Source organism: Oryx dammah, unplaced genomic scaffold, assembly GCF_014754425.2.
Source record: "Oryx dammah isolate SB20612 unplaced genomic scaffold, SCBI_Odam_1.1 HiC_scaffold_8, whole genome shotgun sequence".
Classification (NCBI taxonomy): Eukaryota; Metazoa; Chordata; class Mammalia; order Artiodactyla; family Bovidae; genus Oryx; species Oryx dammah.
In genome coordinates this window covers 16,246,835-16,263,867 of record NW_024070192.1, presented here as the reverse complement: position 1 = coordinate 16,263,867, position 17,033 = coordinate 16,246,835, and the positions used below count along the sequence as shown (strand labels likewise).

General features: G+C 42.4%; 1 protein-coding gene across 8 annotated transcripts in view; it reads right to left on the bottom strand.

Annotated features, from left to right (window-relative positions):
- The window catches only part of CDC27 (cell division cycle 27), a 54,686-nt gene extending 46,788 nt beyond the window's left edge, over positions 1-7,898 (bottom strand). For all 8 annotated transcript variants that reach the window (XR_005721786.1, XM_040245058.1, XM_040245062.1 and 5 more), the window contains exon 1: positions 7,562-7,898. Coding sequence is in view for 7 of the 8 variants with exons in the window: in XM_040245058.1 (XP_040100992.1) it covers positions 7,562-7,588 (27 nt within the window). In the remaining variant the exon portion in view is untranslated. The remainder of the gene's footprint in view (positions 1-7,561) is intronic.
- Positions 7,899-17,033: the final 9,135 nt, after the last annotated feature.

Here is a 17,033-nt window from a genome sequence, read left to right as displayed (position 1 = left end):
TTAAAGAAGTGGAAGTATCATATTCAAGAGTTCTATCCATTTCTGATTTAAAGTCAAGTTTTGCTCAGAATAAAATCATTCCTTTATCACCAATTCTTAAGGAGGTCAGAAAGTGATCGTGAAGGCAGCCAATAAAAACTTGCACACACCCTGGAAGTGAAACTTGACACATAGCTCCCATTACACTCTGCTCAAGCATGTGAGTGCCAGTATGTATCTTCTGGGGGAATGGAGTGGGGATGAACTATTCTCTAAAGCATGACAAATTGGGAGCTGATGACAGGCAGGGCTAAGATTAGCGACGACCCGCCCCGCCCGCCCCCATTCATCCCTTCCCTTGCTCAACTGCTGGTGTAAACCTGCCCCTAAAAGAATAACACTCAGTGCATCACTTCAGGTGTTCTATAAATTAAAACCAGATGGAAGAAATGCTGCTAAAGGTTATGAAGCCAAACTGAGCAACACCACCACTGAGCCCCCAAATAAGGTTAAAAGAGAAATTTTGCTGCTTAAACTAACGAGTCAGTTCTAGACCACACTGACTTTTAAAGATAATTAAATCAACACCACAGAAATTAAATGGCAAAGTTCCTTCCTTCTCCTTGTTGCTCTTCTTAAATATGAAATATTATTTTAAATATAAACAAACCTCTGTAAATTGTACAACTAACTCAGACTTAAATATGACCACCTAGATTGTGTTATTCTTGTTTTTTTCAAAAAAGAAAATAGGTGTCTTCTTTTAGACCATTAAAAAAAATGGACAACATAGGAAGGTATGAAGAAAAAATCGCTTTGGAATTTTCCTACTATACATTACAGTGTAATTTCTTGAACTCTAATTTATTTCAGGTCTATATCAATGGTTCTCAGTTTGAGCAATTTTGTCCCACAAAGGACATGTAGTAATGTCTAGGGGGCATTTTGTTTGTCACAAATGGAGTGGGCATATAGCAGGTAGATGGCAAGGACACTGCCAAACACAGGACAATATCCCCACAACAAAAAATTAGCTTGCTGAAAACATCAATAGTGCCAAGACTGATAAACCCTGATGTCCACTACTGTGTAACTTACTAGCCTGTATGTCTCCCTAAATCTTGTCTTGTCCCACCTTCCCAATAGCACCAGATTAATTTTTTCCCAAGCAGTGCTTTCATTATAATTTTTCTGTTCAAAAACCTATAATGGCTATTTTACCAACAAATTAAATCTAAATTCCTCATCCTGGATGTTAAGTCCCCTTGTAACCTGATTCTACCCGACTAGCAAAACCTTATCTTTTCTGTTCTCAATTCCCATTCTAGACAAGGCTATAATTTTTATTGTTTTCTTGTTCCTGAGCACCATTCTCAACTTTGGGCTTTTGCTCATGCCATTCAGTGCCAAGCATATTCTCCTCTACCAATTCAAACCCTTTTGACTTTCTAAAGCTTTAAGTTCTACTCCTTCCAGAAACCTTTTCCATCTTTCCAGTCCACAAGGATCTCTCTTTACTGAATTTATTATTATCTGTGCAAACACATACATACTGACTTGCAACATTATTCAGTTGCTCCCATTAAGCATATTTATCTTCCCAAAAAGACTGGACCCCTCAAAAGATGAGAAGTTATATATCTACATTTCTACTGGTTGGTTTCACAAATATCTTATTTTGTTCACAACATAACTCTAATGGTCCTCCTTCAAATTTGTTTTCCCTGCAAAGAATTCTCCATTTATTAAACATTACCCCCCAAATGAAATCTAGGTAACTGTTCTTGATTCCCTCACAAATGATCAATTTCCATGACGCATTGATTCTACCTCCAAAATATCTCTTGAACTTAATCTACCTCTTTCCTATTCCACTGCTACCACTTTAGTATAGGTTACCAATCCCAAAGAAAGGAAATGCCAAAGAATGCTCAAACTACCACACAATTGCACTCATCTCACACGCTAGTAAAGTAATGCTCAAAATTCTCCAAGCCAGGCTTCAGCAAAACATGAACCGTGAACTTCCAGATGTTCAAGCTGGTTTTAGAAAAGGCAGAGGAACCAGAGGTCAAATTGCCAATATCCGCTGAGTCATCGAAAAAGCAAGAGCGTTCCAGAAAAACATCTATTTCTGCTTTATTGACTATGCCAAAGCCTTTAACTGTGTGGATCACAACAAACTGTGGAAAATTCTGAAAGAGATGGCAATACCAGACCACCTGACCTGCCTCTTGAAAAACCTGTATGTACGTCAGGAAGCAACAGAACTGGACATGGAACAACAAACTGGTTCCAAATAGGAAAAGGAGTACGTCAAGGCTGTATATTGTGACCCTGCTTATTTAACTTATATGCAACGTATATCATGAGAAACTCTGGGGGTGGAGGAAGCACAGGCTGGAATCAAGATTGCCGGGAGAAATATCAATAACCTCAGATATGCAGATGACACGCCGCTTATGGCAGAAAGTGAAGAGAAACTAAAGAGCCTCTTGATGAAAGTGAAAGAGGAGAGTGAAAAAGTTGGCTTAAAGCTCAACATTCAGACAGCTAAGAGCTTGGCATCTGGTCCCATCACTTCATGGAAAATAGATGGGGAAACAGTGGAAAGAGTGACTGACTTTATTTTTCTGGGCTCTAAAATCACTGCAGGTGGTGATTGCAACCATGAAATTAAAAGACGCTTACTCCTAAGAAAGAAAGTTATGACCAACCTAGACAGCATATTAAAAAGCAGAGACATTACTTTGCCAACAAAGGTCTGTCTAGTCAAGGCTATGGTTTTTCCAGTGGTCATGGATGGAAAAGGAGTATGTCAAGGCTGTATATTGTCACCCTGCTTATTTAACTTATATGCAAAGTATATCATGAGAAACTCTGGGGGTGGAGGAAGCACAGGCTGGAATCAAGATTGCCGGGAGAAATATCAATAACCTCAATAACCAATAGGAGAGTTGGACTATAAAGAAAGCAGAAGTGCCGAAGAATTGATGCTTCTGAACTGTGGTGTTGGAGAAGCCTCTTGAGAGTCCCTTAGACTGCAAGGAGATCCAACCAGTCCATCCTAAAGGAGATCAGTTCTGGGTTTTCATTGGAGGGTCTAATGTTGAAGTTGAAACTCCAATACTTTGGCACACCTGATGGGAAGAACTGATTATCAATAACCAATAACCTGCAGTTCATGGGGTTGCAAAGAGTTGGACTGACTGAGCGACTGAACTGCACCATCATCTTAAGACTGTATTTATTCTTGCCTTCTTCCCTGACCTTTCACATACAGTAGCCAGGGATCTTAACATCTATATCAGATTATGTCAACCCCCAGCTGAAAAGTCATCAGTGATTCCCCATGACACTTAGAATGAAAAATGAACTCCTTACTATGCCCGTACATTCGTATGGAACTCCAGCCACACTGGCCTTCTTTCAGGTCTTCCAATGCCAAGTTGTACAATGTCTCAGGTACTTTGCACATGCTGTTTTCTCTGCTTGTAATTTCTCCAAATTGTTTGTGTCTCAAACTTCAAACTCAGCTACAATGTTATTTGCTCAAAAGGAACTTTCCTAACATCCTTTTTAGAGAAGGTTTTAGAATGTCTTTTATCTGTGCTTGACACATAGCAGGTGCATAACATTCTTTCCAATTTGATTATTTCATTGAGGCTGCTTCTGAACTTTGATGGTCTAACTGCAAACCTGACTGAAGTCAGGACCCTCTTTTTAGGTCTCTCTCCTAACACCCTACTTAGAGTACCGTTCTTATCACAATTTATAATTATTAATTTGTGATTATTTGTCTCATGCTTTCTCTATATATAAGCACAAAGGCTGTATCAGGGCACGAGTCCATAAAGGAAATATCACATATCTGTAATGATTTCCTTCTCTATCTCCCCACTCCAAAGTACATCCTCTCAGTTCAGGTACTATGCAGCACTGTCTTCAAAATACTGTATTGTACCTAAATATGAGAATCTGTTTTCTAAAAGAAAATTTCATAAACAAATGTATTTCAGCTAACCTGAATACATTTTTTGAATGAAGACCAAATAGTGAAATGGTATTGATTTATCAATTTAGCTATATATATATGTGTATATATATTTTTTTACAATCATAAAATATATTTAGGAATTTCTTTTCTACTCTATCGAATAGAACATTTTATTAAAAAGCCTTTATTTGGGAGAGGGGTAATCATCTAACACAATTTTCCTGAATACACCATCTTCAATTCTAAGTTATTTGAAAATGGTACCCTTTGAATTTGTGATAGATGCTGTCCCTGTACTTCTTATCCCAAGCCAAAAGTATTCCTTCACTATCTGTTGCTGCTGCTGCTAAGTCGCTTCAGTCGTGTCTGACTCTGTGCGACCTCACAGACAGCAGCCCACCAAGCTCCACCATCCCTGAGATTCTCCAGGCAAGAACACTGGAGTGGGTTGCTATTTCCTTCTCCAGTGGATGAAAGTGAAAATGGAAAGTGAAGTCGCTCAGTCGTGTCCAACTCTTGGAGACTCCATGGACCACAGCCTACTAGGCTTCTCTGTCCGTAGGATTTCCAGGGAAGAGTACTGGAGTGGGTTGCCATTGCCTTCTCCGCCTTCACTATCTAAGCTAAGCTAAGCTAAGTCACTTCAGTCGTGTCCGACTCTTAGTGACCCCACGGACTGCAGCCTACCAGGCTCCTCCGTCCATGGGATTTTTCCAGGCAAGAGTACTGGAGTGGGGTGCCACTGCCTTCTCTGCTTCACTATTTAATGATCTCTAAAACAATATTATGTGTAAAAGCAACCAGTTACTATACTGCTTATTAAGATGATTTTTCCAAGGCTTTTTTTTTTTTTTTTACAACTTCATTCAACACTTCCGTGATGTCTTACCCCCCAGGAATAATTGATAAATCTATGTAAAATTAAAAATCAATTTCATCAGGTAGATTTTATACACATTCAAATTAGCACTGATTCAAGTCACTTAGGCTAGCAATTATTCCTTCCCATATAGATATTTTAAAAATTAAATGAATGACAGAATTTCTGCCTCATAATAGAGATTTTTGAAGACTCAAAGTAATACTTTTTTATAAGAGATAATTTGGAAGAAGTGCTTATATTTAGGCTTACATGGTATATCAAACTGAGTATCCCATGTTTAAGCTTTAAAAAAAGAAAAAGAAAAATTCAGTTGCTCATCTTTTCTCTCAACTTTTTTCTATGCCTAATAACAATGGCACCCCACTCCAGTACTCTTGCCTGGAAAATCCTATGGACAGAAGAGCCTGGTGGGCTGCAGTCCACTGGGTCACTAAGAGTCGGACACAATTGAACGACTTCACTTTCACTTTCACGCACTGGAGAAGGAAATGGCAACCCACTCCAGTGTTCTTGCCTAGAGAATCTTAGGGACGGTGGAGCCTGGTGGGCTGCCGTCTATGGGGTCACACAGAGTCGGACATGACTGAAGCGACTTAACAGCAGCAGCAGCAGCAGCAATAACACTTCAAACCCTGAGACAACCCTCAAAAGGACACACCTTTCCAACTTACTCTCATTCCTTTACAAATATAAGCAATCACTTATTATAGTTTAAAAAGCCAGCATTACTTGTTCTCCTATTGCTCTAGATCCCTTCTTGAACGGCTTCTTATACTAAAAATTACAACCAAAATTCTCCCCTAATTATATCCTAAAACTTGTTACCACTGTCAGTGGGTTGTGTGTGGGGAGTAGACAAATTTGACTCTTGAGCCTTAAAAATATCTAAATGCATTACTGCTAAGAGTACTTTAATGAAAAACAGAAAACTTGATGTGTTTATCATACAAGGAATATCTTTATCAAGGAAGTGGCTACATATTTCTCTCCATGCTTTTATGCAAATTAGGTGCCTCTGGTGATAAAGAACCCGCCTGTCAATGCAAGAGATGTAAGAGGCACAGGGTTGATCCCTGGGTGGGGAAGATCCCCTGGAGGAGGGCATGGCAACCCACTCCAGTATTCTTGCCTGGAGAATCCCATGGACAGAGGAGCCTGGAAGGCTACAGTCTACAGGGTCGCAGAGAGTCAGACACGACTGAAGTGACTTGCCACAGATGCACAGGCTATCCATAAAACTAGTTTATCATCTTAGAAGCCATATCTATAAGGCAAATGTATCATTAACTGTTAAGACAAAATAACAAAAACATTAAACAGAAATTAAACAACTTGAGTAATCTGCTTATCCATTTTAGAAGGTATAGATAGCAACTTATAATTTCACCTTAGGTCTCAAAAAAAAAAAATTAAAAAGGGACTCTTTTACTAGTAAATTTGGATGGAAAGAAACAGCTTTGAAAGCACCAGTATAATGTACAAACAGAACTGTTGGTACAATTCTGTACAGAAGACAGAATCCCCCATTACACTACTTAAAAAATTAATAGCTGCTATACGTAAACAGCTAAAGAAAGAGACAAATAGGAGAAACTGGTATTTCATCCTGTGATGAAAAAAATTAAAGAAATATGGAAGGAGTGATGTAGTAAAATATTTTACTATTTGATATCACAGGTCTTTAAGAGCAACATGAAGCAATTTCTAAAATCGGTTTGCTTTCAAAATAAAGTGCATGACTCAATGACATCAGTTGATAGAGGTCAACTCTTCTAATCAAGTCAAAGATCATATGATAGGGTAAAACGTCTCCCAGACCTGGTCCATCACCAAGGGACAAAAGATTTAGTTTCTTCAGATGGCAGAAGGGGGAAATGACTTGGCACCGCATCACACCCTTAAAATCCAATAGGGTTTCTTACATGCCAACAGAGCACTGTGCGTCAAAGCAAACCTTGGTGTAGTGTGGATGGAAAAACCATGATTTGTCTTTCATTTCCTGAACGCCTTATAAACATGCACAGTAAAACACTCCTGATCCCCATCACAGGTCATGGAAAAAAACCGATTTGCTGTTTCCAACCCCTCCCCTTGCATAGGTGCTTGCGCCTCTGCACTGGGCCTTGGGGGTTCTCTTCGCAGATCATTGTCCGGAGGGAAACAGTGAACGAGGAAAGGCAACGTGGGCTAGACAGTTTGTCAGCAAAACAGAAATCAGTATTAAAAACACCGATCCTACCCTCCCTCCACTTTCTCCTAGAAAACAAAAACAAAACCAACACTCGCCCCGCAAACTTGCCCCACCATTATGAAGATCGTACAGGCGTTGATCAAATGTGCGTCCCAACCATCCTTGGGCAAGAGAGCACCTGGGGCGAGTTTTCGGCCCCTCATCGCTCAGCCCGGCCCGGGCCCAGCCCCTGGGCTGACAGGAGGGGCTCGCCCGACATTGGCCCGGAGGGAAAAGCAGGGATTATCGCCGAACTCCGCTCACACCCGGGGAAGAAGTAACGCAGGGCCAGAGAGAACGCGGCTGAGGCTGCGGGCAAGGCCTCGGAGCTGACGAGAAGACAGGCAGGAGCCGGCGTGAGGTGAGGCGGGAGAAGCAGCAGGGCCTAGGCCGCACCAGGCCGCGAAGTGGCCATACGCCGCTTCCCGGCCGGGGCTGCGAGCCAAGCCTCAGAGAAGAGGGTTACCATTACCTGGACGGGTTCCTGCAGCACCGTCATCCTGGAGGTTCAGGCCCACTTTCTGCAGTGCCTCAGGCCCCCCCCGTAGCGACTCCGGCCCGGCCAGCCCCGGCTCATTTAAACTCACCAGCGACCGTTACCGGGGGATGGGGGAGGCCGAGCGAGAGCCGAGTATCTCCGAGCGGGACACGGAAAAACCCGAAGTGGAGAGACGCGCGCGGGAGCCAGACGGAAAGGCCCGAAGGAGACCGGAAATACCCGAGGTGAATCGGCGGAGGAGAACGCCGTTGCCGGAAGTTGTCGAGGAGTACCGGAGACGACCGAGCGTGATCCAAAGCTTCTGTTCCTCTTCTCGGTCACGCCTTCACTCACGCACGCCACGCCCCGCCGGCCCTTAGGCAGGGGCACGCCCAATCGGTAACCAATAGGCTGGGCGTGGCGTGCTGGAGTCGGCCGGCAGCGTTACGTGGCCGGGCTTCAGTCTTGATTCGCCGTTCAAGCTTGCTGGATTAATTGGTGCGCGGTGGATTAAGCAGGGGGTTAAACTCAAGAGTTTGGGGCTGATTTTAATTAATCAAGAGATATCTGTCTGTTAAGTTTAGGTCATTTATCCATTCCTGAACTCTTATTCATGGCTCAAAGGGAAATAGGAAATTGGAAAGACTTCCCTTTCACTTTTCACTTTCATGCATTGGAGAAGGAAATGGCAACCCACTCCAGTGTTCTTGCCTGGAGAATCCCAGGGACGGGGGAGCCTAATGGTCTGCCGTCTATGGGGTCACACAGAGTCGGACACGACTGAAGCGACTTAGCAGCAGCAGCAGCAGCCACTATTTAAAGATTCAATTTGACCCCTGTCCTCAGATTACGGTCTGTTTAACGGAAAAGTAATGTAACAAAGAATGTTATATTATGTGATGCCCATTATAAGTGATGTAAAAATCCAGAAGAGAGGAAAGGGAAATTGAGAAAGTCTCTGAGAGACAGACTTTATTTTGGGGGGCTCCAAAGTCACTGCAGATGGTGATTGAAGCCATGAAATTAAAAGATGCTTGCTCCTTGGAAGAAAAGCTATAACCAACCTAGATAGCGTATTGAAAAGCAGAGACATTACTTTGCCAACAAAGGTCCATTTTATCAAAGCTATGGTTTTTCCACTGGTCATGTATGGATGTGAGAGTTGGACCACGAAGAGAGTTGAGCCCGGAAGAATTGATGGTTTTGAACAGTGCTGTTGGAGAAGACTCTTGAGAGTCCCTTGGACTGCAAGGAGATCTAACCAGTCCATCCTAAAGGAAATTAGTCCTGAATATTCATTGGAAGAACTGATGCTAAAGCTGAAACTCCAATATTTTGGCCACCTGATTTGAAGAACTGACTCATTTGAAAAGACCCTGATGCTGGAAAAGATTGAATATGGGAGGAGAAGGGGACGACAGAGGATGAGATGTCTGGATAGCATCACCGACTCAATGGACATGAGTTTGAGCAAACTCCAGAAGATGAACAGGGAAACCTGGCATGCTGCAGTCCATGGGGTCACAAAGAGTCGAACACTACTGAGGGACTGAAATGAAGATGAGAAAAGCTGCTGCTAAGTCGCTTCAGTCATCTCCAACTCTGTGCGACCCCATAGACGGCAGCCCACCAGGCTCTGCTGTCCCTGGGATTCTCCAGGCAAGAACACTGGAGTGGGTTGCCATTTCCTTCTCCAATGCATGAAAGTAAAAAGTGAAAGTGAAGTGATTATTTAGGTGGCCAGATCATGGAAAATCTCAGAAACAGGGCAGAAATGTTTATTCTTGATAGGAGAGGCATTGTCACGTATTGGGAAATCAGGAGGTTGGATTTCAATTTTATTTCTGGCACTATTAGCTTTAGGTCCTTAGGCAAGTCACAGCCTCACTGAATTTGTATTTCTTTAGTTTAAAAACAACCATTAAGAGGACGAAATGCATTAATGTATGTGATTGTGTAACACACACGGTGAGTGAGTGAGTGAAGTCGCTCAGTCGTGTTCGACTCTTTACGACCCCATAGACAGTAGCCTACCAGGCTCCTCTGTCCATTGGATTTTCCAAGCAAGAGTACTGGAGTGGGTTGCCATTTCCTTCTCCAACACACATAGGAGGCTCTCAAATTTCCTTCCTACTACTTCTCCCCCTAAAGTGTGTGAACAGGGAACTATTAAAATTTTAGTTTTTGGTAGATGAGAAAAACAGTCTTTGCAATATTTTTAAAATTGAAATATAGTTGATTTACAAGATTGTGCTATTTTCAGGTGTATAGCAAAGTGATTCAGATATGTATTTTTTCAGATTATTTTTCCACTATAGGTTATGCAAGATATTTTTTATAGTTCCTTGTGCTATATGGTAAATCCTAGTTGCTTATCTATTTCATGTATAGTAGTTTGTATCTATTAACCTCATGTTCTTAGTTTACCTTTCTTTCCCTCCCTTTTCCCTTCTGTATCCATAAGGTTGAAGAAAACAGTTTTTGAAGGTTGACTTCCTAATCAGTGCATTTCTAGGCTAGATGTGGGACTTCAATTTTAAAAACATTGCAAAGACTGTTTTTCTCAATAGTGTATTCCATTTGTGTGGATATTTCTCTTTCTGGTTCTAACATTTTATGTAGATGAAATCAGTTTAGAATGGGTCACTCCTTCCTTTGGGTGTTGCTGTGGGGGGGAGCGGTGGCGTGGGTGTTTTGTTTTGTTGACAGAGCTATAGCCTTTACTGGTGGCCATCTCTAGTCACTGCTTGTGTGCTTGTAGCCCCAGAAAGGGTAAGGTGATCTTATGCAGCCCTGTGCCTTGCAGGGTTGGGCTGGGTGAATTAGAGTGGGAATAGTGTCCAGTATGGTAGTCACTACCTAAAGTTTAGTTAAAATCAAGTAAAATTTAAAATGAAGCTCTTCAGATGCCCTATCCCCATTCCAGGGACTCAGTAGAGACATGTAGCTAGTGATTCCCATACTGGATAGCACAGGTACAGATTATTACCATCATTGGCTTGATTAGAACTGTAAGATCCAGGATGGCTTCACTCACATGTTTGGGGCCTTGGTGCTGGTTGTTGGCTGAGCCCCTTATTTCTCTTCCGCATGACTTCACATCAGTCAGTCGTCTGACCCTAACTTCTTGACTTGGCACCTGGCAACCAAGAAGGCAAAAACAGAAGCTGTAAGGCCCCTTAAGGCCCAGGTCTGTAAGTCAAGCTCCATCACTTCTAGTTGGTCAAATTAAGACACAGAGGCCGACTGGATTCAACTGGAGGAGAAATAAGAGTCCACCTGTAGATGGGAAGAGTGGCAAAGCGACACTGCAAAAGGCATGTGCCATGGGAAGGATCGATCATCTTTGAAAACAGTCTACCAGGTTTGAGATGCCAAATGAGAGAATCTGGTAGGGGAATGGAAAGAAAGTGTGTGTAGGGGGGTAATTACTCCTAAAATGTGACACAATATTACTCTTAAAATGTGCTGCTTTAACTGAACACGGCACTCCAGATTTATTCCAATGAATTCAGAATACAATAGAACTCATGCTTTTATTATCTGGATGACTTCTATTAAAGTGGGCTAAAGTTTTACTTACATAACTCTGATCCTGCTAAGCTTTTGGTCATTTTACACACACACAGCACTTTTTCACACAACAGGCTTCCAAGTCATGTACCTGAGCATTTGATTCTTGTGAATTTCAATGTAGAAACTTACAACACAGGATATATAAAGCAGATTTTTGTGTGTATGAAAATGTGTGTCTAGACTCAGCATTTAGAGATTCTGTGATGTTTGTCACGCTGGCTCATAAGCTTAGAATTTGCCTAAAGTCCCACTTTGCCCCCCCCATACCCTTTTTTTCTTTTTTCAGAAAAAGAGCATCTCTTTTCTGAACATTGGTCATGGGCTAACACATTTGTTGTGGTTTTGTGCTCATTCACAGCAAGACCACATTTGTTTGAAATTGTGCTTCAAGGGACTCTTTTAGACCATTTTTACTTCCTTTTCTATTCCTGATTGACCTACTTAAACTCACCATCCAGCAACTACTTGGGCATCCTGCTGTCACCCCGATCCACATATATTTAGCTGGCAAGTGGACTTAGATTACAGTAAGCATTATTCCAAACATGATAATTTTTCCTTTTTCTTAGCCTGCCTCTTGTTCTGTTTCCATTCAATCGGATTGGAGATCAGGGTTTAGGGAACTATTCAAGAGGCTAGACATGGTACCATTGACAAGGTACAGGCCCACTGAGATAACCCAGAGAAAGCTCACTCTTCTCAATTCCTTGAGTCCTCCTTATCTGTACCCTTCTTTTGTCCCTGTTGTACACTGCCTCTTATCCTCTTTATATTACCTACTGTGAGGCTCTGTCCGTCTCTCCCCACCCCACATATCTTTGCTCCCCCTAGTCATCAAATCAACCCCTTGAGACTTCCCTGGTGGTCCAGGGGCTCAGACTCCGAGTTCTCAATGCAGGGGTCCCTGGCTCAATCCCTGAGCAGGGTATTAGATCCCACATGCTGCATCTAAGACTCAGCACAACCAAATAAATACATGATAAAAAAATATTTTTTAAAAAACAATACATACCGTGTTGAAAGTGAAAGTGAAAGTGAAGTTGCTCAGTTGTGTCCGACTCTTCACGACCCCATGGACGGTAGCCCACCAGGCTCCTCCGTCCATGCGATTTGCCAGGCAAGAGTACTGGAGTGGGGTGCCATTGCCTTCTCCGATAGTAATGGCCTAAAAATGATACAATATGTCATATTTCTAGTAGTATTTGGACAACTTCCTTCAGTGATGACCTTAACATCACTGGAAATAATTTTCTTTAATGTTGCCATTTCCAGTCACGTATTTCTGTGAATTTGGGCTCTCACTATAATGGCTAAGACAGAGAAGAGAATCAGATGCTGAATCTTTTACTCTGATTCAGTTCTCTTCAGCTAAGCCAAATTTACGGAAAGCACTGTATGCAATGCAATTTCTACACCTGGCCCATTAATCATTAAGACAGGTAAAAACAAAGTATTGCATTTAAAAAAAACATTCCTTTACTCTGGCATCTCTGATCACACCATTTCCCGGTTTTCTTTCTACTGTTCTGTTTCGTATCAGTTTCCTTTACAGAACTTCTAATATCAGAATGCTTCACGGGTTCAGTTCTAGGCTTTCTCACTCTATATGTTCTTCCAAGGTGAACTTATTCTCATGGTTTCAGTTTTTTTTTAATTGAAAATTGTTCCATAGTCTGTATCTCCAGCCAGGCTCTTCTTAGAACTCCAGGCCTAAATGCCTAGCTGTCAGCTGGATATCTCTGGGTGTCTCACAGGTACTTTGTTCAGAATGGAAATCCTCACTCTTCTATTTGAATTATTATCTGTCCCAGTTTCTCCATTGCCCAAACCTGAAACCACTCTTTTTCTTTAATAACCCTAATGTCTGGTCTCAAAGCCCTGCTGATTTTACCTCCTAAATGTACCTTCAAGTCTCACCTGCCTCCAAAAACAAGTCTAATCATGTCAGGACTCTCCTCCCTAAGCCTCTCCACTGTTGACCTAAAGCAAATAGACTTCCAGTTATTGCTTCAGCATAAAAATGGGTTTATTTGGGACAGTGAAGAAGTGCAGGGTCTGCAACCATGGTGAGCCACATGTCACCAGCAAAAAAAAATGGAGAAAGAGAACTCTTTTATGGCAGGGAAAAGGAAGTTGGGAGGGCTATAATAAATAAAAAGTCAATGACTCTTCTTTGGCTGAGTTGTGTCAGTCTCTCATTGACAGAGCTCTTGCCAGAAAAGAGGAAGTCTTTCTTCTTCCTACTGAACTCTCTTATTGTCTGGGGGTGTGAGAGCTCCCTCTTCTGGTCTCCCAACTCTATTTTGATTGAAGTTTCTGTTGATTAACTTTTTTTTTTTTTTTGAACATTTATTTGTCTGTACCGGGTCTTCGATGAGGCACGTGGGGTCTTTGATCTTTGTTGGGGCATGGGGGATCTTTAGTTGAGGCATGTGAACTCTTTTTTTTCTTTTTATTTATTTTTAATTGAAGGGTAATTACAATATTGTGTTGGTTTCTGCCATACATCAACATGGATCAGCCGTAGGTATACATATGTTCCCTCCCTCATGAGCTTCCCTCCCACCTCCCACCCCATCCCATACCTCTAGGTTGTCACAGAGCCCTGGTGTGAGTTCCCTAAGTCATACAGCAAGTTCCTACTGATTGTCTGTTTTACATATGTTAGTGTATGTTTCCAGAGGCATGTGAACTCTTAGCTGCAGCGTGTAGGATCTAGTTCCATGACCAGGGGATCGAACCTGCATCCCTAACACTGGGAGCAAGAAGTCTTAGCCACTGGAACACCAGGGAAGTCCCCTGATTAACTCTTTACATGCCCCAATTCAGGATTTCCCATTGTTCTCAGGATATAGTCCAAAACCTTTAACTAGTCTTAACAGGGCTATCCAAGGTCTAGTCTCTGCTTCCTTATTCAGCCTTATCTCACTTGTTTCCCTCTTATACTATATATTCCAGTGAAGGAGATCAGAAAATGCCACTTTGGCATGAAGATTATTCTGAACTGAAAGCAAGGCAACAAATATAGATATTTTTGCCCACCCACCCCCATCTGCCTAAAAGCAGACATAAATTCTCCTTTGTGAAGGTGTTTCCTCTCCCCTCTCCTGTAAAAGAAAGAGGAAAACAACCATTATCACTGGAAACAGAGCTGGCACTGAGTTGGTTCTGCACCAAAAAACCTTATTAAAATAACCTTTATCTTCCTTTAGTTTCCCCATATATTACCTTTCCATAATATAGTACCCCTAGAAGCCCAAACACTATTTCTTTGTCTTGTTGCTGCTGCTGCTGCTAAGTCGCTTCAGTCGTCTCCGACTCTGTGCGACCCCGTAGACGGCAGCCCACCAGGCTCCCCTGTCCCTGGGATTCTCCAGGCAAGAACACTGGAGTGGGTTGCCATTTCCTTCTCCAATGCATGAAAGTGAAAAGTGCAAGTGAAGTCACTCAGTCGTGTCTGACTCTTTGTCTTGTTACTTCTCCACAAATGTGGAGAATCATCTATGCTAAGATGATAGGTAAGGCCCAGGTTCTAACCACCTCTTTAAGTTACTTATCACTGAATTCTCCTGTGTGTATGCACATTGCATGTGTAAATAAAATCTTGTTTTTAAAATTCTCGTAATCTATCTTTTGTCAGTTTAATTTGCACGGCCCCAGAGACTGAATTTATGAGGATAGAGGGAAAAGTCCTTGCCCTCCCCCCACCCACCCCCACCGTACTAGCTACATGGAACTTCTTAACCCACTTTCTTGTCCCAGAGACATTGTATATATTGCTATCCCTGTCCAGATACTCTAGTTCAACTCTTCACTTGGCTGTCTCTACCCATCCTCCATATTTCACTTCTTTAGTTTTTTTCTGACCTATTGGAATACAGGGGTAGTTTGGCTATCCCTGCTTTTCCTTGAGTGCTAACATACTTGTCATTACTCTTATCACCCTTTACTGTGATAACTTGTTTAATTGCCCTCTTCCTCTCTAACCCATAAGCTTCATGAGGAAAGAAGCCCTGTTTCCTGTTCCAGGTTGTATTCTCCACACTTAGTATAGTATCTGCTGCTGCTAAGTCGCTTCAGTCGTGTCTGACTCTGTGCGACCCCATAGACGGCAGCCCACCAGGCTCCCCCGTCCCTGGGATTCTCCAGGCAAGAACACTGGAGTGGGTTGCCATTTCCTTCTCCAATGCATGAAAGTGAAAAGTGAAAGTGAAGTCGCTCAGTCGTGTCCAAATCTTCACGACCCCATGGACTGCAGCCCACCAGGCTCCTCCGTCCATGGGATTTTCCAGGCAAGCGTACTGGAATGGGGTGCCATTGCCTTCTACAGGCAAACCTTGGAGATATTTTGAGTTCTAATCCAGACCATCAAATAAAGCAATTATCAAAGCAAAGCAAGTCACATGAATTTTTAGGGCTCCCAGTACATATAATGGAGAAGGCAATGGCAACCCACTCCAATACTCTTGCCTGGAAAATCCCATGGACGGAGGAGACCGGTAGGCTGCAGTCCATGGGGTCTCTAAGAGTCAGACACGACTGAGCAACGAGTTCTCTTTCACTTTTCACTTTCATGCTTTGGAGAAGGAAACGGCAACCCACCCCACTGTTCTTGCCTGGAGAATCCCAAGGACGGCGGAGACTGGTGGGCTGCCGTCTATGGGGTCACACAGAGTTGGACACGACTGAAGCGACTTAGCAGCAGCAGCAGCAGCAGCACATATATAAGTTATAGTATACTATAGACTATTAAATCTGCAATAGTATTATGTTTAAAACTGTGCATACCTTAGTTTAAAAATACTTCAGCAAGTAATAGTAATAACAGCAAAAGTCACGGGTCACAGATCACCATGTCTGTGTGTACTAAGTTGCTTCAGTCGTGTCCGACTCTTTGCAACCCTATGGACTATAGCCCCCCAGGCTCCTCTGTCCATGGAATTCTCCGGGCAAGAATACTGGAGTGGGTTGCCATGCCTTCCTCCAGGGGATCTTCCCCACCCAGGGATGGAACCCACATCTCTCACACTGGCAGGGAGATTCTTTACCACTAGTGCCACCTGGGAAGCCCCCAGATAGATCACCAGAACAAGTATATTGATAATGAAAAATTTGAACTATTGTGAGAGTTACCAAAAATGTGACATAAAATGAATAAATGCTGTTGGAAAAATGGTGCCAATAGATTTTCCTGATGCAGGGTTGCCACGAACTTTCAATTAGTAGGAAACACAGTATCTGTGAAGTGTATGTAACAAAGCAAAGTGTAATAAAATGAGGTATGTCTGTGTTGTTGTTGTTGTTTAGTCTCTAGTCATGTCCAACTCTTTTTCAACCCCATGGACTGGAGCTTCCCAGGCTCCTCTGGCCATAGAGTTTTCCAAGCAAGAATACCGGAGTGGGTTGCCATTTCCTACTCCAGGGGATCTTCCCAACTCAAGGATTGAATCTGAATCTTACGCATTGGCAGGCGGATTCTTTACCACTGAGTCACCGGGGAAGCCCTGTATGCCTGCAGAAGATGGGTATTCATTTTTTTATTTGTTTAGTGAATAAGTAGAATAAACTCATTCTGTTCATATTCTTAATTTTTGTTTATTGATTCAGTGTCATGTATGGAATATTTGTGTTTCCCCCACTCCCAATTCATATGTTGAAGCCCTAACCCCCAGTGTGGCTGTGTTTGCAGAGGAGACATCTAAGGTTAATGAGTTCATAAAAGTGGGGCCCTGATCCAATAGGATTAGTGTCCTTTTAAGAAGAGACACCCAAGAGCTCACTCTCTTTCTCTACCACCCTCCCCTGTGTATGTTCATGCACCATGGAAAGGTCTTATGAGGACGTAGAGAGAAGGCGTCCATCTACGAAGTTAGAAAGAGAGGTCTTACCA